Below are 22858 nucleotides of genomic sequence, written 5' to 3'. Positions count from 1 at the left end.
CGCCTCTGCTGGCTCCTCGGTTGGGAAAGATTTAGAAAATTGAGGACTGACGGCTCTTTGAACTGATTTGAAACCATTGCTATGTGACGCTGACTCCCCCAAGAGTCAGTTACAGACTGAGTTTAGAAAAACAGATTGCTATCGTATTGCTAAAAAAAAGACTTGACTCTCCATGTTGTTTTTTCAAAGTACCGTCCACTCTTTTGACAAGCAAAACTGCATAAAGGGCATTTATATACTCTTGGTGGAAATAGTGAATATTGCTACTGTAATATGGGTCACGGATTAAGCTAGGCGGGCCTCATTTTGTATTTGTTGGTTACTTAAAAAACACATAAGAATATGATATGTGATGGCAAGAATCTGACTTTCATCTGTAAAATGACTTCCTAATATAAAATGGACCTTTAGCTCATTTCAACCTATGTGCCCTTGCTCTGCTGACAGAACGGAAGGCTTCTGTAATACACTTTATTAATCCTGTTTAAAAATGTAAAAACCTCAATTTAAATCTCCACTACATAGTCCTCTGCAGTGAGAACTGTAGATGCTTCAGGACCTGCCTAATGTTGATACTCCATCTGCTGTATTGTATATAGTTGATAGCAGCAGTTGAGTTGGGAAGCTGGTTGGGATTTGTCCATTGGCTGTCGCTTACTGATAGTCAGTGAGGGTCTGAGGCAAGTTCAGTGAACTCTGACCCCTTGAGAAGGCAGCAGGATTTCACTATTTCCTCCATCAGCTTATGTAAGCCTTTTTAAAGTCTTAAGTAAGCCTTTTTAAAGTCTTAAGTAAGCCTTTGTTTCTTTCACTCTTCTTCCCTTTTTCCTTTTTTTGTACTGCCTAAACACCAAACTGATGCCTTCAGAATTTTTATGAGGGGCAAACAAGATTGGGAATGCTGCATTCTGGGAGATTTTTTTTTATTAACGTTCCTGTCTTGTGAAGTGATGTGGAAACCTTTCTCTTTTGTACTATCAACGGTTTTCTTGGCCAGCTCAAACAGTCCTAGTACCTAAAAAAAAAAAAAGGTCCCTCTCCCTGTCCTCATTATCGTTTATTTTAAACAGCCTTTTAAAGAATGCTTACGTTTTCCTTTTTTTTTTTTTTTTTTTTTTTTTAACTGTCGACTCTTCCGCCCGACATGGCCTTTTCTTTAAGTCCCTGCCTCATTTCCATTCGATACCCATCTCTCTCCCGGTGTGCCGTGTGTGTGAATACCTCGCTCTTCATTTCCCCCTCGGCCGGCCCACACATACAATCGTGTCTGAGACGTGCTGCTTTGCTTTAAAACACAGGGAAACTCGGGGGTGTCTTCATTAACTGCCGTTTCCTTTTGAGTGCATTACTTCTGTAAGTCCGTGCCCTTGGTGAGAGGGTGACACAAAGGCAGACTTCCCCACTTTGCTCAAGGGCCTGCTATGGCTGGCCAGCTCCTTTGCAGTAAAGGCTGCCTTTTGTCATGCCTGCAGTACAATCAAATGATTCTGACTGAGGACCATACAGTCAAGACCACCGTAGCCCTGTTGGGTCTCATTGTTTTCACAGGATATGACAAGAGATGAGCACATATTGGCAAGCATATAGACTCTTTCAGTAAAAAAAAAAAAAAAAAAGTAGTATGGTTGTGTTTTTCTATAAATGTTAGAGAGTGTATTACTGGTAATTGATCACTAAGGCATGCACTGGTACAGACTTGGTAAAAGGTTTTAGTCTGCATGTGCTATCTGATCGTCTTTTGTCCTGTTAGCGTTTGGAGTAGGCTAACTCCTCCGAGACACAGTGAATGGAACCTCGTTCCTCCCCAGACTTACACTCTCAGGCTCCTGACACCTGGTGCTTGGACCCTGTTGTGGGCGCAGCCTCGACGACGGAAGCAATCTTTGCATCGCTCCGATCCATAGACATCATTTTAGCGCACCCATGATCACGCAAGCCTCCACACATAACAGCCTTGGTGTAAAATCAAGCTGTGCTTGAAAATTGAGCTGGTCAAGCTGGTCGAGCTGGGTATGAGCTGGTCAACCAGCATGGCCAAGCTGGTCATGAAGCTGGTCTAGCTGGGTATGAGCTGGTCAACCAGCTACCAGCTGTTTCAAAACCTAGCTTGAGCTGGTCAAACCAAGTCAAGCTGGGAGCTGGTCTGAATTGGTCAACCAGCTAATCAGCTGTTTCAAAACCTAGCTTGAGCTGGTCAAACCAAGTCAAGCTGGGAGCTGGTCTGAACTGGTTAACCAGCTATCAGCTGTTTCAAGACCTAGCTTGAGCTGGTCAAACCATGTTAAGCTGGGAGCTGGTCTGAACTGGCCAACCAGCTAACCAGCTGTTTCTAAAACCTAGCTTGAGCTGGTCAAACCAAGTCGGGCTGGGAGGTGGTCTGAACTGGTCAACCAGCTAACCAGCTGTTTCAGAACCTAGCTTGAGTTGGTCAAACCAAGTCGAGCTGGTCTGAACTGGTTAACCAGCTACCAGCTGTGTCAAAACCTAGCTTGAGCTGGTCAAACCATCTTGAACTGGGAGCTGGTCTGAACTGGTCAACCAGCTACCAGCTGTGTCAAAACCTAGTTTGAGCTGGTCAAACCATCTTGAACTGGGAGCTGGTCTGAACTGGTCAACCAGCTACCAGCTATTTTCAGCAGGAAGCGTATCTCCTCTGCGCCACAATGCCCCGGACTGTATGGTGTTTGATTTCAGTTCCCGGGCTCCTTCAGGAGATCAACCCTCCCAGCAGATGAGGGGAGAAAAGGGGTCGGATGTACCTTTCAGGCACCGCCTGTTTGATGCGTGAGCAATGTGGAGGGCTAGGGAGAGCAACAACGAGTGAGTACACTTAATGCTCTCCCCGGATCCCAGATCAAAGTCACTGCGGTTCGGCATGTTTCGGGACACACTGTACTTTTTGGCCTTGTTATTGTGCACAGTTTGTGGATTGCCTTGGCTCGACTCTCTTTATTTTAACAGTTTTTTTTTTGTTGCGTTCCATGGAGACCGGTCCCAGGACACTTAGTTCACTATGCTGGGAAATGCCCGGAAAGATGGGATCAGGGAGATCATTCCACCGCAGCCAGGAGCTCATACACTTTCCTTCTCTTTGCCACTTTCATCTTTAAGAACATGGTAGCTGTTTCTTCCCGGTGATCAAACACACCACTGTTTTTTTCATCTGACCTGGTTGGAATTTCAAAGAGCTCATTTATCTTCTTGTGTGTTTTTGTATTTTTTTATTCCAGTCTTTTTTTTTTTTCAGCGCTGAAATGCTGAATTGGTGTTGTTCTCTAACAGGTGTTGCGTGTCAAACATCATCATCACCACGCAGGTTTTTTTTTTCCTCATGTCCATTTTCATTCTCCCCGCCAGCTGTGCCGTTATGTTATTTTGACTAGCTTTTTAGAAGTGTGAATCTCTTTCAAAATTTGCCGTTTCTATTTTATCCCAGTAAGACCATTGTTATGCAAGGTTTCCCGCAGGAAAATTGCTGGTTTTCCGTGTGAAGTACTGACCAGGTGGGGGTTTACATAGGCCCATACATTACAAGCTACATTCACTGAGCACTTTATTAGGTTTATTAGGTACTTATTCATGCGATTATCTAATCAGCCAATTATGTGGCAGCAGCGCAATTCAAAAAACCATGCGGATACGGGTCAGGAGCTTCAGTTAATGTTCACATCAACCATCAGAATGGGAGAAAAATGGGATCTAAGTGACTTGGACCGTGGAATGATTGTTGGTGGCAGCGTATAGGCAGTGTATAGGCTATAGCAGCAGAAGACTTAATAAGTCTCAAAAATAAGTAATGAATACCTAATATAGTGCTCACTGAGTGCACATGCCGGTGTAGTACAATTAACAGGTTGTAAATACAGCTGTATAATACTGCACAGTCCCACTTCAGCCCCACTTATACTCAGCATGCACTTGGGTTGCTGAATAGCATTCCCCTGGGTCTCTCAAAGAACATTTCCAGTGCCCTTGGGTACACTATGTCCTCCACCGAAGGCCTGTTTATGCACACCTGCGTGCAGGCTGTTACAATAGTCTCCTGCAGTCTGTTCTGCAAGTCTGTTTCCATTTAGTAGTAAAGAATTGCTGAAATTAGTACAAACATTTCAATTGGATTAATCCTGTTCATTACTGAAAAGTAATAATAATTATTGTTATCTAGCCTGAGCTTGATAGTTAATCGCTAGCTATCAATTTATTTTTCATATTGCAAAGCCCAGAGAGTTACACGTACAGTATACTGTTAACGTTGTGCCTATATTAATATGTCATCAGATTTCTATGATGTAGCTGGGTACCCATTCCACATTCCAGTCTAGTCATTCTCTGCAATGTCTGTCACGCTGTTCCTTTTTTAACCATCAGGTGACACTGATTAACTTTCTTTTAAGTATTAACAAACTTTGGAGCATTTATTGCCCCCCACGTTTCTCCTAAATGGTTGGGAGACTTCAGTCTCAGAGCACCACCAAGGCCAAACAAGTCACACATCATTAACAGTGCTACGTCCTTCAGTGGAATATTGAATATTTTACTCTTCATTTAGAAATGTTTTGACCATGGGCTAGAGGCTCAGCTAGTGTAGCACAGTTTATCTGAGGCTGACTGCGTCATTGTGAACTCAGAAGGTCTCCACTGTCACAGGTCAGGTGACAACCATCAGCCAACCCGCTTCCTGCTTACTGTGGACCCAACTGACTTCAGATCAGTTTCCAGAACGGCTGCAAAATGTATTTTTTAACTATTTATTTTTCAGTTGACGTCAGCCATTTGGAGAGATTTAACGTGTAATTGCAGCAGGTTTTTTGTAAACAGCCCAAAATCCCTCTGCATTTCTTGCCCTCTAACACAGGTATGCCCATTAAACAATAAAACCCACATTTTGAGGGTGTTCATTTTATATGAATAATTTAATTGGATTTTTCACGAACATATCACCAGATGGTCCCCAAGCCCTTAGACAACTTTCATGGGTAATTAATAATTAACAGATAGCTGGCAGTGGCACCATGTTTCCGATAGTGCCATTCTATGACAAGAGCTTCTCTGTAGCCTCCATCCTGCATGTACCATGGTCCTTTGTTACCTTCATTTCACCTTGATGACCTGCATGAACTGGGGTGACAAACAGGACTAACCTTTACACACATTCCAGAAGCTTCCTAAAAAGCTGGGTCTTAAAAAAGGCAGATGATTGACAGAACCCCTTCAGTACAGTGGTGTACTATCTGGGATGGAAACTCACACCCGCCTGGTTACAATACCAGGATCTAATGCTGCATTTCCACTTGGAGGCCTCTGCAATGGACATTATTCACATTAGAGTTGAAACGGGCCCAAGAATTTCAGCCCAACCCTACGATATATTACATCACAGTCATTTAGCAGACGCTCTTATCCAGAGCGACGTACAGTAATGTGCAAATCAAACCCAGGGACAAGTGCATTGAGGACCCGAGAGGAAAGTACAGTTCCAGGTCTAAGAGTAAACACATGAAGAGTACATCAACTGTCCCAACTAGCAGCTAGAATACCCCGAATACTACAATAATTATATGTGAGTGCTATTATAAGCTATGGCATACACCTGGCTAATCATAGTAGTGAGCTAGGGAGGGAAAGCAGCCTGAAGAGGTGACCGTACCGACCAGAGCCTGTGCATTGTAGCATTTTGAGAGGCGGTCCCAGCTTTAATCAGTGCGTCAGTGCCGGGTGTCATCAATGTTATCTTTGAAAAAGGTGCAGTTGAGGTCATGGGTGTATCAGTGGATTGTGCAGTGACATTATGTCGTCGTAACATTGATGTTCCTGTATTACGGCTGCCATACTTGCACTGGGTATCCTTATTTGCATTTTAAGAACCCCATGCTTTCCTTTGCAGCTCGATCAAAAACCATGTCCTTACTTTTCCTTTAATGGCTGCTGCCTCACTTCATTCAAGGACTTTTTTCTCCACTGGCATCCATTTTGTCACTCGCATATCTTATTTTAGATTAGCTTGCCTACTCCCATCCAGCTTGCACGGTGCTTTGTACTCAAAATATGAACCCCAACCAAGTCTGATATAAAATGACAGAATTGGGGCCCGAACTGACCCAAACCCTTGCGATTTCGTCAGGTTTCAACGGGCTCTGGTGAAAATGACAAGCTGAAATTTAAATACTCGTTTCTATACTAGCTTTCCCATCAGTCCTTGCTGTTTATGTGGCAGTGGTGAACGGAGCTGGTTGCCTGTCTAGAACTGTCCTCGGTGATAAAGAGAGCCATTTTCTCATTGTTCTATTCCTCTCGCCTCCCCCCCGCCCTGAATCCAGCGCAGTTATTTGTTCGGTCTCATCTATTCCGCTTGAAAGTTGCGCCTCCCGGTGTCCAAGTACCCTGTGACAGGATGAAACACTTTGGTAATGCACCTCCACTGGCCGTCTCAGGCCCCCAGCGCGAGCCCGTTTTTAAAGATTTACTGTATCTATCTAGGTTTTGTACATTGAATGTCAAATGTAATATCTTATATAGAATGCATAATGTCATATCAAACCTACTTTTTGTATACAATCAATAAATCAGATGGGGGAAAAAAAAAAAAACAATGCGAGTTTGTTCGTGTTCTTTGAGCAGCAGATGGTTTTCCGATGTCCTGACGTGACGTTCCTTATGGAATCCTGGTTTGCATGTCTCCCGGGGGACGGCGGACGTGATAATCCTGTTTACCGCGGGATCATTGGTATTCAGCGCTTCGCTCTTCAGAGCCTGCTCCTGCCGCAGCTCCAACTACTGGCCTCTTTTCCTGTCAGGTCCTGTTCTTATCGCCGTTCAGTCCACAGGGTCGCAGTAGCCAGAATAATGGGGACGACTTTCTGCATCAGCTTCCAGTAAAAACGACATTTTTTATTTTGAAACCAGTGCGTTATGGTTATGTATGAAATTACAAAGCGCCAAACTGGTGAAAGCAAAGGCAGAAATTGCCCCTCTAAAGGTATGAAAATGTAGATTTTTCCGGGATAGCTTCACTCTTGAACAGCTGTTGGTTTCATTCTGAGCAGTTACATCTGTTCCAGGTTATAACGGCATTAAATCACTTAAAAGATGAACAGGCTCAAAGTGACAACTGTCAAGGACAATTATATTTTAAGTGGTTAATGAAGCCTGAAATACTATGTCAGAATGCAGACAAAATTATTATTATTGCAAGCCGTTTATATCCTCAATCTCTTATGAAGACATATGCAACAGACAACAGATCTTGATAGCTTTCCCTCTTTAATGCCTTTTCACACCAAAGAAAACTCTGCTACAATGACTTGGTGAAACAGAAATATGCATTATCAGGGTTTTTGTGATGAAAACAATAATTTTCTGTGTAAACAATTATTTACAAGTCACGTAGAACAAAACATAAATTGTTAAAGAGATATGCAGAGAAAAAACTAATTTGTAAAACAGTACAAATATTTCTATTGTAAAAGATACATTTAATTCCTAATGAAAGAGCATGGAGAAAGACCAATGGATATCTTGTGAGTGACAGTTGAACAATATGCATAGCTCTTTCTCAAAGCTCCAATTAATGTCACACCGGATGTTAGTGGGCATTGTATTTGTATGACTGACAGCTACGTAACTACAATGTTACTACTGCATATTACCTGTGTAATTACATAGAGATTTAGGGTTGGAATAATATTAGAGGAAGGGAAAGTGTGACTGGATAACCTAACCACTGGGGTCCATTTGTTAGTGTACTCAGGTAAGTTGCATATAACCTACTTAGTAGAAAGATACCTAAATGAAATCAAAATCTATAACTTTTACCAGCGGCCAATCTAAAGACATCTGCATTTAAGTCTAGTGTTGTGCATTATTGTTATACAGGAATAAATGTGTGATTCTGAAATTTTTGGCAAAAACTTTCTTCAGTCAGTCCTAAGCATTGCTGGACATAATTTCTCTAAAATTGTCAACCTGCTAAAATAATCCATCAAATCTACAAAATATAATTTAAAAATGAATTTATGTTAACTTCTACTTACCTAAATGACTTTATAAGTAGTGAGCTATTTCCATGCCTGCATGGACGTGTATAATGACACACATACACATTTACAAACTCCAAATTCCTAGTCTCAAATATTTTGGTTTTTGCACTTTGGTCTTTTAAGGATGGGAATAAAAGTCATGGAACTAGAAACTGTAATGCAGTTCACAAGACGTTCTTGTCCTACTGCTTATATTGATGGTCACTCTTATCATTTGCAGTAAATAAAAACAAATAGGCCTATATAAAACAGGGAGAACTTGATTTCTGTGAAAGGTTTTTATAAAACGATTGACTGACTGGGGGGTGGTGATTGGTCGAACAAGTCACTAATAGAACCTCCCCGGACGTCTCACCATTCTTATTTGTACTGAAAAAAGCTCTGCTGTGAGTGTGGAGAACATACTTCTCTTCTGGAGGAGGAGTCTAATCATCACTGTATAAGTACTCTTTTTGGCTCTACATTTTCTCCGTTGGCATTCGAAATTCTTTGGGGAGGAAATGCAAACCATCATTCAAAATGTACTGAATGATGCAACCTGCTGTAACCTTCCGAAAAGACCGCATAGCATTTAAACATCCAGGTAACTAAAGCACAACTGATGAGGTCGCTCTGGAACTGGTTAGGGGGCAAATATATATTGGTACACAAGTGATGTGTCGCTGAATTAGGGGCTAGTGCTTTGAAGGCTCTCATTTTGAGTCCCACTGGTATTTGGTTTTTGCGTCTGGCAGCTCAGTTGGGCTGGGGGCCCTCTTCGGGGGTACAGTTGTGAACGCGGGCGCAGATGGCCACACGATTGCCCTCCCAGTAGCCAGCCTCCTGGCCGTCGTGGCAACGGCACTTGGTGCAGGAGTCGATCCAAACGGGCTCGCCCCCTGGGATCACTCTGTTCCGGGAGGCATCCGTGTAGCAGTTTGGACCTACAGTTTCAGAAAGACGGTGCACACGCACGCACACATACACACACACACACACACACCAACATACACTCAGTGAGCAATTTATTAGGTAGACCTTTACACCCGCTTATGAATGCAAATATAGAGTTTGCAGAGAAAAAAACTAAAAACATCCACTGAGCAGCAGTCAGTACTGCAGGCAAAAATGTGTTCATGATTGAGGTCAGAGGAGAAGGGGTTGACCTTCTGCTGCCATGATCCCTTCCCTATCTGTTACCCTATCTGCTTTCCCCATCTAAATAGATGGGGGGGGGGGGACGACTAAATACATGTACTGCCTTAGTGGTATGTGTTTACTGTTAGCTATGGTGGAAAAAGGCTGATGGACACAGTTTGTGCATTAGAATAGTGGCCTTCTGAGAGTGAAAGGGTCTGGAAGGTGAAGGGCTCTGCTGCGTGTACACATGTAGGCAGTACTCGCCCCGGGCATACGTGTGCATATGAACACGCATGCAACCCAGTGACCGAAGCTACATAACCAGGCAGACCAGTATGTGAATTCATCCTCAGTTCATAAAACTACTGATATGCAAACAGTAAAAAAAAAAAATTCTCCCAGAATTACTGCTGTACTGAGTAAGACAAAGCTGTTTTCCGGTTGGTGTTTAAAGTGGGGATAAAGACAGTTGTATCATCCAACAATGGTAAGTATTTAATTATGCGTTTTACTGTCTTCTTTGTGTCACATAATTATGCCTATGAAAAGGTGCAACAAAGACCTAATCTCATACATTATGGATTACAAACGCCCCTGAAATGCGTAACAATGTAAATGCATCGTACTACATGTCATGCATGACGGCTGATTCATCCTAATGCCCCAGACAGTGTCTATGTACAAGTTTACCGAGGGAAAAGAAGCAATCATTTCCTGAAATGAGATAGAAGCCGAATTCTTTTGTGCTGATGTAGCTGCTTCTCATTCTCTGGTCGCCGTTTGCCTGGGTTGAAATATTGCCTCTGTATATTGTTGCATGCTAAGCTGACACCACATGCTTACTGCTATAAAAATGATGAGATGAATTTCTCAGTAGGGCATCATTATCCGGGATTGTTCTTATACTGCAGTTAATGAATCATGTGGGGACTATAGAACGCCCCCCTCAACCGGCCATTAAGCGTGGAGGCTGAGGGTAGTCCGATTTGTACAGAAGGAGCAGATTCTCTCAGGTAATTCATCAGACACGGGGAAGTGCTTTGTATTTCTGCAAGTACGGTTCTTCCTGCGACAGAGAGAGGCTTCCATATATTCTACAGAAGATGGCTCTCTCACTCCCTAACCGATCCCAGGGTAATGGTCAGTGACCAAGTGCTTTGCCTGATGCACTGTGCACTGTTCTGAGATTTAATTCAATTTTATTTTGTATAGCGCTTTTTACACAGGTGCTGTCATAAAGATGCTTTTCAGTGGGAATACAAAAGAAAATTGGCCAAAAGACCAGGCCTGAACACCTAAAAAGCAAGCGATTGGGGTCAGTAGGTATAGCAGCCACAGCGAGGCAGAGAATCATAGTACTTGGTAGGTTTACTGTGTGAGCTGGTGTCTCGCCTCATGAATCTTGCAGCTGGAAGTGGCTAGTTGGCCATCAGGGGCAGTGTTCCCACTACTCAACGTCAGAACGGCAGCTTTAGTGCAGACTGTTGATAGAGATGCTGTTTTTTTTGCATCAATTGGTCCCGTGTTTGGAAAAATTCAATCAGCTCAATGATGAAGTGCTAGGAGAAGGGGGAGTGGGCAGTGGGCTCTGGGATGAATATTGGCATTATGGTTATTAGCACCCAATCTTGAACATGGGAGGCATTCATCTGAAGTCCTGACCTTTGATACTCAGGAAAGATCTCCCTGCACTCAGCGCAAAGAGGGAGGGTGATAACCATAACATCCATTTTCCATTGCCATGCCTGCATCTTTCACTGGATGGGCTACTCACATCCCTCCTAGCTTCACTGACCCGTCGTCGTTAATGATGAATACATTTATACCAGGAAGAGACGGTAAGCACACCCCAAGTGATGGGATTCTAGACATAACAGATAATCAGAGGTCATGTTCCTGTCCAACTCCGAAATTGCACGCATTATTCATGTATTCATTATTAATGATTATTAACGAGGTATGTATTAACTCGTTAATGAGCAAGATCACAAATACGTGATTACAGTGTTCTTACTCGAGCATTCTAATGCTGAAGTATCAATCATTACTGGTAATAGCAAACAGCAGTGAGGATGGGTGTGAGGACACTGACTTCTTGAATTTTAAGTTATAGTAATTTTGGAGTAAACGGGAGTGACTGAGCAGAGCGGTAAGTTGTCTGCTTAGAGGCGGCGGTTTTCCCACACTTACCCTCCCTGCACTCCGGGCAGCACTTCCCTTTCTGATAGATGGGGTTGACGCAGGGCGGGGGGGCGCAGTCTGCCACCAGGCAGCGGGCGATGCCATCACTGTCACACGTGCACTGCTCACACTCCGAGGGCTGTCAATCACACAAACCGCAGACTTTCACAGACGGTGTGAACTCCGTTTCTACCTTAGACTGTGACTGTGAGAGTGGTGGAAAGTTGGTCCAATTAGGCTTCACCAAAATAGCTGGGCTGCTAAAAAAAATCGAAAACTAAACTTACAGTACCTGCAGTGTAAAAGAGCATTTATTTGCTCCACTAAGAACAATCAGACATTATAACATCACAACCAGACATTATTTTGTAGTCCAACAGTTTTGTTGCCTGCTGAAAAAAATTGCTCAAGGTAGGTTTTGAAACAACTGGTAGCTGGTCGACCAGGTAAGACCAGCTCCATACTTGGTTTGACCAGCTTAAGCTATGTTTTAACATTTCAAGCTGGTCATAGTTGGACTTTACAGAAGAGTTTATACAGTATTTTTTTTCCCGTTTTCCATTGGATAATCTTGGTTTGAGCAAGGTTGAATACTCAATGGTAGGCTATAGCCTGTGGCATAACCGAGCAGGCCTACAGCTCTGCGTCAAACGTCACAAACTGAACATGTGGAGATGCACTCTGGGGGTTTCTCCTCCTGCCCTACGTGCTCATAATCAAGCGTTAACGGCCTCTCCACCAGCGCCTAATTACGGAGACAAGGTCGGGTTAAATGGGCCGTAAAAAACACCATCAGATCCGGGCCCCCTTTCTCTCCCCAGCGTGTCAAACGGCGTGAGTATGACGCAAGTTTCCCCATCAACAAAAATACTCGAATCCCTCAGAACACGAGGGGCGTCTCTGAACGACTCCTGCCGATTGGTTTCTTCTGAGATCTTTTACTCACATGGACTGTTTACAATCAAGGCGCACAGCAGGCTGCATTCCCTGCTGAAGAGAAACAGCCCAAACTAGATTTTAGAAAAAATTTAAACCAGCTCTCAGCTCGACATGGTTTAGCTGGTTGACCAGTTAAGACCAGCTCCAAGTTTGACATGGTTTGACCAGCTCAATTATGTTGTGAACATATGTTTTGTTGGTCAAACAGCTACCAGCTCAGACAAGCAACGAACACTATAGGGCTGACTAGCTTGACCGGCTCAGTTTTCGAGCTGGTCAAGCTGGCGTAGCTGGATTTTACATTCCCTTTAAGCCGTTATCTGTAGATATCCTCATTGAAGAGGACATTTTTCTAACAGTAGTTTGTGCTAGCGTTCTTTGATTAGTTTGGTTGATCATAATTAAGGTAATAACAACGACAAAAAAGTGTGATATCCTACCAACAACGATATCCATGTTCGGAAGGCTGACTATAATTGAGGTAAAAAAAACCAGATTGGAGCATTTAGAAAAAAGCCTATTTGCATGCAATGAATACAAGGCATCTCAAAATGACTGCCTATAGCAAGAAACTAGATGGTATCTGAGTCATTACATTACATTACATTATTGGCATTTGGCAGACACTCCTATCCAGAGCGACGTACAGTTAAGTAGACTAAGCAGGAGACAATCCTCCCCTGGAGCAATGCAGGGTTAAGGGCCTTGCTCAAGGGCCCAACAGCTGTGCGGAACCACCGACCTTGTGTGTCCCAGTCATTTACCTTAACCACTACGCTACAGGCCGCCCCTAGTCAATATAATGGCAAAATCAATTGTATAACTTTTTGCTGAATTGTGACATTGTTTCCACCCTTGGCGGAAAAAATGGCATCGTCTTAATGCTATGCATGTCCAGAAAGTCTGTGTGGGGTAGTGTAATGTACATCTAAGCCACAAGGTGTCGCACCGTACGTTGTTCAAACATTCAGTCCTTTTGCCAACTTCAGGCAAACTTTCCCGTTTTTTTTAGGCGTTGTACATATTTTATCAAAGAGTATATCTACTATATAATAAACGAGTCTTCATGGGGGCAGCAATGAAATTAAACAAAAATGGAAATAAGTGATCTAATGCTGATGATGTCGGATATTATTTTCATATGTTGCTATTATTACATGGTATACCTCCAAATTGATACAGCATGTGTATATAAGACTGGTCTCATAAAAATATTATACTTTTTCCCCTTGCGATGTAATTGGGATAGGAGAGCCAAAATTCTGCCAACAACAGTTTGCCAATCAACTTAATTGCGGCCAAATAAGTGCCTTATTTTACAATTAAACGGGACTTCACGGAGAATATATTTTACTGTAGCTTATTTCGCTGCACCAGACTGGAAGCTGATATGCAACAGCATGGAAAATCGTTTGTAAAATCTGGAAATCTAATTGGTACAACAGCATCGGGAGAAGGATACAGTAAATTTAAGCGAGCTGGCGCAAAGAACGGTGACTTGATTTCACACGGTGGGCTACATGTTACAAATGCAATTTCATACAACGTTTCAGCTGTGAAGTAACCGACTAATCTGCCCCTTTGTTGGACAAAATAATGATCTGGAATGTGCACAAAGTATCAAATAGGCTATTAGCCTATAACATGCAACAGTCTTTATTTTAATCCCATGAAAGAATTTTACCTGGAAGCTTTCTCCCAGCTCGTACACCTCTCCCCTGTACTCGCAGCCTATCTTCTCGCACCTAGGACAGCAATCAGTCGGGTAGTGGCTGACATGAATACACGCTGCCGGGAGAGAAGTGCACTCCGTCCTCGCGCATGCTGACCCCTCAGCGGTACATTCACACTGTGTACAATGGTCCGAGTCCAGAAAGTACCATTCCCCCACGTAATACACGCTGCCATTGGCATCACAGGTGTTCACTTGTCCGGCGACGGAGAATGCCAAACCGCACTGGACACTGAACACCAAAACCAGCAGAAACTGAACCGCCTTCACTGAATAAACTTCGTGCGCACTCATCTTCGTCGCAAAAAAATAGAAAATAACTGAGAAAAGTACAGTTGGAGAGTGCAGAATTAGTGTATTAATTAGGTCTCTCTATTGTTTCTCATTAGAAATTCAACTTTGAAAGCTCCGGTTACATAGTTGTAACTCTGTGAGTGCTGCAACTTCTGTTGGCATTTGTGTTTTCCTTTCTTTGCAATCTTCAGTCCAAAATATTAAATTTCATACACTGTATTTCCTCAACATATTCGATGTAGCGTCGTTCCCATGCAGGTAATATCGACTCTGAAGGAACTTCTACTTGCTGAAGTTCTTTACGCCTCCGGGGGTTAGGGTTTCAATTTGCACGTGACGCCTATCCAAATTGGTGATCCTTCACTGGCGAGTTTTCCAAAAAAGCACTGAGCGGTATCCTGTGTATGTGGTTATATCATTTAGGATCTCCTTTTTTGCTTTTGCAATTTGAATTTGAACGGTGAATGAACCTGAGCGTTTTTAGTTTTTTTGCTTTGGGAGTTAATGTTTTGTTTAGTAACTGCTAGCCTACATGTCTAAACAATGAACAAAGTACATAACCTACAGTAATTTATATATTCCATTCAAAACACATGGACTAGCCAACTGCGATATTTTTTCATTAATTTATTAATTCGGAGATTATCATAAAGAAATTAACAAGGTACAGTTCGGATGGGAAACAAGAGGCATGTAACGTAAATAGTTGTTTTGTATTTGTATTCATTTATTACACCATGAAATGCAGCGTATATGACCGCCTACAATGCCACACTACGCCACTTTTTAGTTGTGACGAAACAACGCATTTGCTTCACTTGCCAGCTGTAAGTGGCTATTGTAATCTCGCGATATTTTCTTCCTAGAGACAAGAATGTTTACACTGGATACAGGAACCAACTCTTGCATTAAAAACTGGTGAGTATTTACAATTTGCGAACATTAGCAAGCGCCCCCTATTCCAATAGAACATATTTTTGACTTTCAATGCGTTTTGCAATATTTACACCTATCTATAAGTCATAGTCGGTTTAAAAGTCATACCAGGTAGCCTACTTAAGAATTGTTCATCCGTTAAAAAACTCGCTAGCTAGTAGTAGTATGTTAATCAGGCCATTACTACGTGCTAGCGACACTATGAGCTAAATACATTTTTATCAAGATAAGTAATTTTTCGTGGATGTTTTTTTTTAAAAAGCACGATGCTTTTCAAAAGAAAGGAACCATAACCATGTTATCTTAGCTACTTTAAGAATATACGTTGGCTCCCTGTCTGACCACGTAACGTCCATCCCATGGGACAGATGTTTTGGGGAATTTCAGTTGCATGGTCTTCACCCGTTTCCTGAGGGCGAGGCTGGCCGGGTGAATGGCTCATCAATCAGACGATGGGAACAGTGACTTCATGGAGAGTTATGAACCCGCACCGCCTGCGTGGTATCTGCTGAAGGAGCATATCCCAGAGTCTGAACTTCCAGAGATCAGGGGCATTATTGGGGGCCCATTGATTGACATGTGGTTAGACACTCACTCCGAGGTAAGCCATACGCACATACAGGCTGGCTTCATAGCGAGGGCATGGCCAGTGAATTATACTTTTTAATTTTAATGTACTCTAATATTGTTTCCATCTGCTTCTCTTTATTACTCTCATGGCAGTGTGTCCTGGATATATTTCAGATCTGCAAATGACATTATGCTTTTACACACATCAGCAAAATAGGAACAGCTATGTAGCAACATGTTGGGTGAACTGTAATTGAATATGGGCAGAAATAAATATTATTTTTGGATATAAAAGAAAAAACCTTTTCACATTTACCTGTATGGAGAGGCTTAGCCCAAAGTTCATTTGGCAAAATTATGTTTTTGTTTAATCTTGAGAGAACTTGAGAATAAAAACATGTACATGACACAATACAGCGTTACACACAATACAATAAATCATTCTACTTTGAAGTTCTGCTTCATTGCAGTTCCTTCTACCCTTGGTTTTTAAGAATGTGAGAAGCGGATTGTCTGGCCTGAAGCCATAGACTAGACTTAAATTGCTAAGTTTGCAGAGATGTTTGCTTTGGAAGGATATGTCTGGAATAACTGGACATTAGGCCAGAGAAACCAAGGATGGAAAATGTTTCTTAGCTCAATTCTGGAGGCTATGTTTTCATGTCAAATAAAGTAACTGTATTTCTCAGACTGGCACATACTTTGCATCATTCTTGCTACCTTATTTATAGCCATCCAATCAGACAGTGAGGAGCAACTGAATGCCTTGTCTCTGTAAGCATCTTTGGCAGGTCATTATTCCGCCTCTGTGGAATATTTAAGCGGTATAACGGATTTTTCAGACGGTACTCAAGCCTGATCTAATTTAGAGGCATTGTTTCCCATTAAGTGTGTTCAATACGGAATCTCTCATGCACACAGAGCTAGTCTGCATCACTATAAATATGTTGTATTGACAAAAAGAAAAGGTTAAATTTGCCATTGATTGGATATTATGATGCAATGTTTCTTTGAATACATGTAGCCAAATGTGTGTCACTGTATCAGTGACCCACAGTGCACTGCCTTCAGTGTTAGTAGTCATAAGTTAATGGGTATAGAACAACTGACACAACACACGTTTATTATTTTTGTGTCCATACTGACATTTGCATGATGGTTACTATGGGTATCTACAGTGTCTGCTGGTTTTTTGGTTGTTCTCAGCACCCGTGGTTCATTCAAGTCATTGGCTGGCTAAAGAATCCACTCACCTTGTTCTCAAGGCCACTAAATTGAAACCACTGAAACCTGCAGGCACTGCGGCCCCCTGGGGACACAGTTCGACACCCCTGCTCCACTGTCAGTAATGTCGCACGGCAGGACTCCCAGCAATTGACTACAATGGACTGTGCTTTCACTGAAGGACCTCCTCGCCGCTTCAAGGCCAAAAAAGTTCAAGCAGTGCTGCGGTGCTAGCTATATGCCTTCTAAATCAATAATGATATAGTTCTGTTATGAAACGGGCAGCGAGGGCAGACCCCTGCTCTGAAGGTTTCCTTAAAAAACACCCTCTGGTCTAAAACAAGCTTGTAAGGTCAGTGAGCAAGCGTGGGCTTAAGATGACCAATCTGCCCTAACTGATAAGGCTCAGTGTAGTACCTACTTTTAAGTAACACGGCGGCATGTTTCTGCTCTATGGTATAATGCTCTTGTGATATCCAGGGAGGAATTAGGACTGTCGTATGCAGTGAGGCAAGGCACAGACCCCCATTCAGTCCACTGGCCTGGGGCAGTGCCTTTCATTTTCCCCATCATGGTTAGTTTTCCCTTCCCCCACTTCCTTTATGGGCAGAGCTGAACAGCAGCAGACGTACAGTAGGCCTATTACATAGACCCCCCCCTCCCCTCTCTCCCCCCCCCCTCCCTGAGGGCATGACCTTCAGCCAGCCACTTCACTGAAAATATTTTATCTCCTTTCAAGTCTAGCACAGGATATGAGGCCACTGGCACGGTGTTGGATCTTGGCCAAAGCCAATACTCTTTTGCAAGCCGTCGTCGAGAGAGTGAGGCTGTTTGCGAACTCTGTCGGCCATCTGCGGCTATGCCTTCCTGGTTTAGAGAGAGCAGACTGGCTTTTGTAATTTATGTCTTGTTTGAATGCGTGACTTTGCCGGGAGAGGTGAACTCATTCCAGTTCAGACCCTGAGAATATCGAAAACTAAACTAACCTGTGTCTTTGGTGCTTTTGGGACTCCTGTTGAAACTTTGAAACGCAATGTGTTCCCCAAGAATTCCCAGGCCATTTTTATACCTCATGGTGTTTACATTAAGGTATGCGCACCTTTGGGGAACGTACCATGTATTATTCACGTTTAATATGTCGTCTTTGCTTAGGAAATCATAAACAATATCTGCTGCCAAAGCTTTGAATCGTATCGCCGTCGTGTTGATCTGCGACTCACGGGCGGGTGAGTTTGTCATTACTCAGCGCGGTGACAGATGTCAGACCGCACACCTGAGTGCGCGTTGACGTCAGCGGGAGCTTGGGTCTGGGAGCAGCGCGCAGCGGCTGGGGGTGGAGGCGGAGCGCCGGAGCGCCGGAGCGCCGGAGCGTTCCGCGGAGCGCCGCGGGATCGGGATACACGTCGGGATCGGGATATCGGGTTTAGCGTTTTCCCCGGACCGCCGGAGCCTTTGAAGTGCATTTCAGCGCTTCGCCCGGGAAGGGGGGGGGGGGGGGGCGGGAAGAGGGGGAATGGCAGCTGCTCAGGTGCAGACACCGTTAATGGAGTCCAGATCCGCCGTGTACACATGCTCCCCACACCACACTCACCGCACAGCTCCCCACAGCCCCAGGCTCTTCCACACCGTGTGCGCTTTTACAGCCGAAAACTACTGCTTCCCTCAAGGTAGTGTTTAAAACCAGTTTACAGTGGCCCATAAGGAGAAACATCCAACTCTTATACGGTGTAGCATATTGGCTTTATATTGACTGGCCCAGGAGAGTCTTTACCTCAGATGTAGTTTTTCAGTTTGTTCACGGTTCCCCCTTTACATCATGTCATGAGAGAGAAAGACAGTAGCAGGATATTTCATTTTCCGCTGCTGTTCTCAATCTGGATACAAACGCCTGCTGGCGGTGGCTCTCCACGACATTGCATCTGCAGGAGTTGTTGTAATGAACTTACATTTCTGCTGAGGTATTGAGAAAAGTGTTTTTCTGTGTGATGGGGTTGTGTCCTGTGCGGATGTCTGGCAGGTGGAGATGTTGGTGCAGATCTGGAAGGACGTGTGTCGTACGCGGGGCGGCAGGGCCGAGCCCCCCCGCCCCGCCCTGGCCGACTCCCCCGTCGTGAAGGACCTGCTGAGGGCGGAGATTCGGCTTCTGTTGCTCTCGCTGCAGGAGAAGGCAGCCGAAGAGGGCAGGTGAGTCACCCAAAGCACCCAGTCCGTACAGCTGACACTCAGAGCTGGCTAGTGCTGCTGGCGGTCTCTGTGGCCACAACAATCCATGGGCCGCTCAAGTCAAACTTCACATGTTTTATATCTCTTTGAAGACATATTCAGAGGGTGCGGACAGCCTTTTCTTTGGCTCGGCTAACAGCTTTGAACTGGCCCCGGAATGCTGAGACTGTCTGTAGTGGTGTCAATGTGTCCTGGCTTTGTGAGGACACATTGCACATTAAGTACTACAGCATGCACTCTCTAAAAAAAAAGGAATTGCCAAAACAGGCACGAATACTGCAGTGTTACCCTATAGGTAAATAAAATTGTACCTGCAATATATAATTAATTTTTACATTTTTGCTTGTGAAAGGTACTTATTAATACCCAAATAGAACATTATTGTACTTTAAGGGTACATTTGGGAAATGTCTTCTTTAAAGAACGCACGTGTATTCACAAATATCTGTTTTATACATTGAATTCTTACCATCATCGTCTATATTTCTAAAATGGCTAAAATCTCAATGACATCAGAAGGCCACATTCAGCGTCTCCACAGTAGTGTTTGGTGTGTGCCTGCATCTAAAACAAGAGCTTGTATTTGTCTCTCTCTCTCTAATTTCCCGTTCAGCGTGCGATTCCCTCTTTAATTCATCCTCCCGATGACTCGCTGGGCGCTCAAACCACTTATTAAGTGCGCCAACGTTAGCCCACTTCTCTCAGGATTAAGGCTAAGGCTGCACTGGGGCGCAGTGTGCTGCCTTAGAGGCCCCTGTCGGATTTTCAGCTCTTAATTCTGGGTGGAATGGAGGAGCCGTAGTTACTTAGGCTGTGGGAATGGACTGAGGCCCGTTTCGCAATGTTCGCAGCTAAAGCCCTCCTGCTGTTTGGACCGCGTTCGTTTTTCCTGTCGTCCGCCACATGTTACTCCTCAAAGACGCTTATTGGGATGAGGGAGAGTGTCGTACGTCTGTGGGGGAGCGCTTCCAGCCCCAAAGGGCGGGGAACTGGAGCGAGGTAACGAGTCGAACCTGTGTCCTTCAGCTGAGGTCAGATGAAGAGCTGCATTCAGTGCTGGTTAAAAACATGACGTTTCAGCAAAAGTGATTTTGAAAATTTCCATATATATCTAAGTGTCACCTTATCAAAACTTTTGGACTCAAAGTTCATATATTGCACAACCTATTGAGGTAGCACATTACAATTTATTCAGGAGACAATTTTATCCAAAGCAACGTACAAAACAGTGCATATCAAGGTCAAACAACAAACAACCGAACACGTCAGATAAGGTACAATTCATATATGATTGGTTGTAAGGCGATGAACATACAGTATTTCCAGTACACAAAGTAGATAGGCCAAGTCTGTAAGTACCATGACAAGAGCATGTTGTTTGAGCTTTGAATCCCGTCATTTACCTGAACGCTTGAAGTAATGACCTGAACGTGATGGTTATGAAATAATTCAAGTTCATAACTTGCACTCACTGCATGATTATTATAGAACTGCCCGAACTGGAAAAAACACGTCAGCGCGCATTCCGTATGTGGGAGTGGGAGTCCGGCCGCGCGCATGTCGCATGTTTCTCCAGATGCGTCGCGTTTCCATGCATGGCTTAACGCAAGATTTTCCAAACCAAGATCCAAATGTATCCGGCCTTCAGAGGCCTTTTTCCTGATCCAAAATCCAGTGACAGCCCTAATTGTTTGAGCGAGCTTTCTGCGCTGGACCCAGTTCAGCCACAGTTCGAGCTCATACTCAACCTCCCCCCCAGAGACACGGTTTTGACTCCAGTTGCATGGCAATGCAACACGATTCCTGCTTTGCAGTCTGTGTCTTCTCATGTCTTTAACAGTGAATTATAGCCCTCATATGAAGTGTATATGATCTCAATCCTCTGCTTTGACATTAGAATCAGACCCAGAGGACCGATAAAGGGTTACACTTACAGCATTGTTTACTGCAAAGCATCATGGGTGGACGTGTAGTGATACATTTCAGACAGAATACTCAGAGTATATAAAAGGATGGGGTAGGCCATTGAAAACTAATGAACCAGATATGTTCCCAAAAGATCTTCTTTGATTTTACGAGGCGGGAAATAGTGTTTTGATGCATTCCCCTCTTTCGAAAGCAATCTTAACCTAACAATTTCTGCTGTGCCCGACTTAAGAGTAGATACTTTTTTGATTTGAGGTCTATGGTTTGTAGACTACCGCAACAGTTTTGATGTGTCACATGGAGAATCCATTTCCCCGACACTGACACTCTCCCATGAGCCTCTGTGTCTACCCTTTGTCACAGGCAATAAACGTTTGACACCGATAGCGTTCGTCGTCTTTTGCGGTTGTGTGTGTGTGGGGGGGGGGGGGGTCGCGACCTTCGCTTTGCACCTTCTCAAAAGGAGAAGACATAAACGGACAAATTGGGGAAGAGAGGACTGCTTCGAACGGCGACCGCCTCGTTCCTTTCAAGGGTCTGTTAGAAACCGAGGGGGATGTACGCCGTCAGCAGTAAAAGTGACGGAGCGCTTTCAACGACTGGCGCAGCGCGAGCTAACGGATATATACAGAGTCTAACCGCGCGAGCGGAGCGTTTTCACAACAGGGTTCACCGCTGTAGTCGTACATCAAAGCGGCCATTTCTGTGGCGGCGGCTCAGCAATGTACAGGGTGCATAAAATAAAACTTCTGCTCCGAGATGCCAAGCTGTATATTGGTTTTAGCTGCACCGCGCCGTGAGATATATTCTTGGCGTCCTGCAGTTTCAAGACACGGCAGCCGACAGATGACCGAAAATGAAAAGGAAGTTGTGCAAGCGAGGGGTAAAAAAAAACCCCCCCCGAAATAACCCACCTTCTCTATCGAGAGTTTAGGCCAAAACCGCGTTTCCCCTTTGATTAAATTGCACCCTACACGGCCTTCTAATTATTATTTCTGTCTCCGCTGATCAGTGTTTAGCGTGGTGGAGCGGCTTTGCAGCTGGGGTTCGGTTCAGCAGCGTATTCGCACGCGGAGGCTGCGGATTTCTTCGCAGGAAGTACTCGTCTTACGGGTTTACAGACCTGCTTATTTGTGTCAGCTGCGGAAAAGGTGTAATCTGCTAGCGTGGCGCAACAAGTCCGCTCATTTCACACAGCGTTGCGGAATAGGAGTTCGGCTGTAATGACTGTTTGAGAGAAAGAAAAAACACAGTGTATAAGTATAATAACATATAAGCTATAAGTATTTCCGCTCCTGTCATAGGATTGTTGTGTTGGCCCGTTTCCTTCTCTCCAGACTGCATGGCCTGTAGAGTACCCTCCATAGGGTCCAAGGTATCAAACCTCAAACCGCTGTGTATCTACTGCGTATCTGGAAGCAGCACGGCGATTTGAGGCTCATTTCGATACAGCGGACCCTTGATGACTTAAAGCCATTTAGCCGACAAATGTGTTCCATACTGTATCAGCATAATTTACAGCTGAATCTAGTGCCGCCTCCCAATTCCCATAGAGATCCATTGAAATGCAAAGAGTTTTAATATCGCTTGTAAAGACAACCTAAAAATAAGTTATCCATGACTCTAATGTTGTCCAAAACGTAATGTTGAGGGCACTGTATGTATGTCCTGGAGGTCT

The 22858-nt window shown here is 43.9% G+C and overlaps 2 protein-coding genes across 2 annotated transcripts in view; one reads left to right on the top strand and one right to left on the bottom strand.

Annotated features, from left to right (window-relative positions):
• Positions 1-7241: 7241 nt before the first annotated feature.
• Positions 7242-14576, bottom strand: zgc:113531 (uncharacterized protein LOC541359 homolog). The gene is made up of 3 exons (XM_061243581.1): positions 13960-14576; positions 11346-11475; positions 7242-8959 (listed from the first exon to the last, which is right to left on the bottom strand). Exons 1-3 carry the CDS (start codon positions 14299-14301, stop codon positions 8772-8774), a joined length of 660 nt encoding a protein of 219 aa, XP_061099565.1. The 5' UTR covers positions 14302-14576; the 3' UTR covers positions 7242-8771.
• Positions 14577-15097: 521 nt separating this feature from the next.
• The window catches only part of ccdc24 (coiled-coil domain containing 24), a 25544-nt gene continuing 17783 nt past the window's right edge, over positions 15098-22858 (top strand). The window contains exons 1-3 of the mRNA XM_061242731.1: positions 15098-15219; positions 15606-15838; positions 19049-19215. Of these exons, the coding sequence (XP_061098715.1) occupies positions 15671-15838; positions 19049-19215 (335 nt within the window). The 5' untranslated portion in view covers positions 15098-15219; positions 15606-15670. The remainder of the gene's footprint in view (positions 15220-15605; positions 15839-19048; positions 19216-22858) is intronic.

Source organism: Conger conger, chromosome 5, assembly GCF_963514075.1.
Source record: "Conger conger chromosome 5, fConCon1.1, whole genome shotgun sequence".
Taxonomy (NCBI): Eukaryota; Metazoa; Chordata; class Actinopteri; order Anguilliformes; family Congridae; genus Conger; species Conger conger.
This window is presented reverse-complemented; position numbering and strand designations above follow the sequence as displayed.

Excerpts from the sequence above, each read along its gene's own strand:
- zgc:113531 (XM_061243581.1), bottom strand. The coding sequence starts at position 14,301 with ATGAGTGCGCACGAAGTTTATTCAGTGAAGGCGGTTCAGTTTCTGCTG. Across the intron at positions 11,476-13,959 it reads AGCTGGGAGAAAGCTTCCAG|CCCTCGGAGTGTGAGCAGTG; the intron begins GTAAAATTCTTT and ends TGTGATTGACAG. Across the intron at positions 8,960-11,345 it reads CTGCCCGGAGTGCAGGGAGG|GTCCAAACTGCTACACGGAT; the intron begins GTAAGTGTGGGA and ends CTGAAACTGTAG.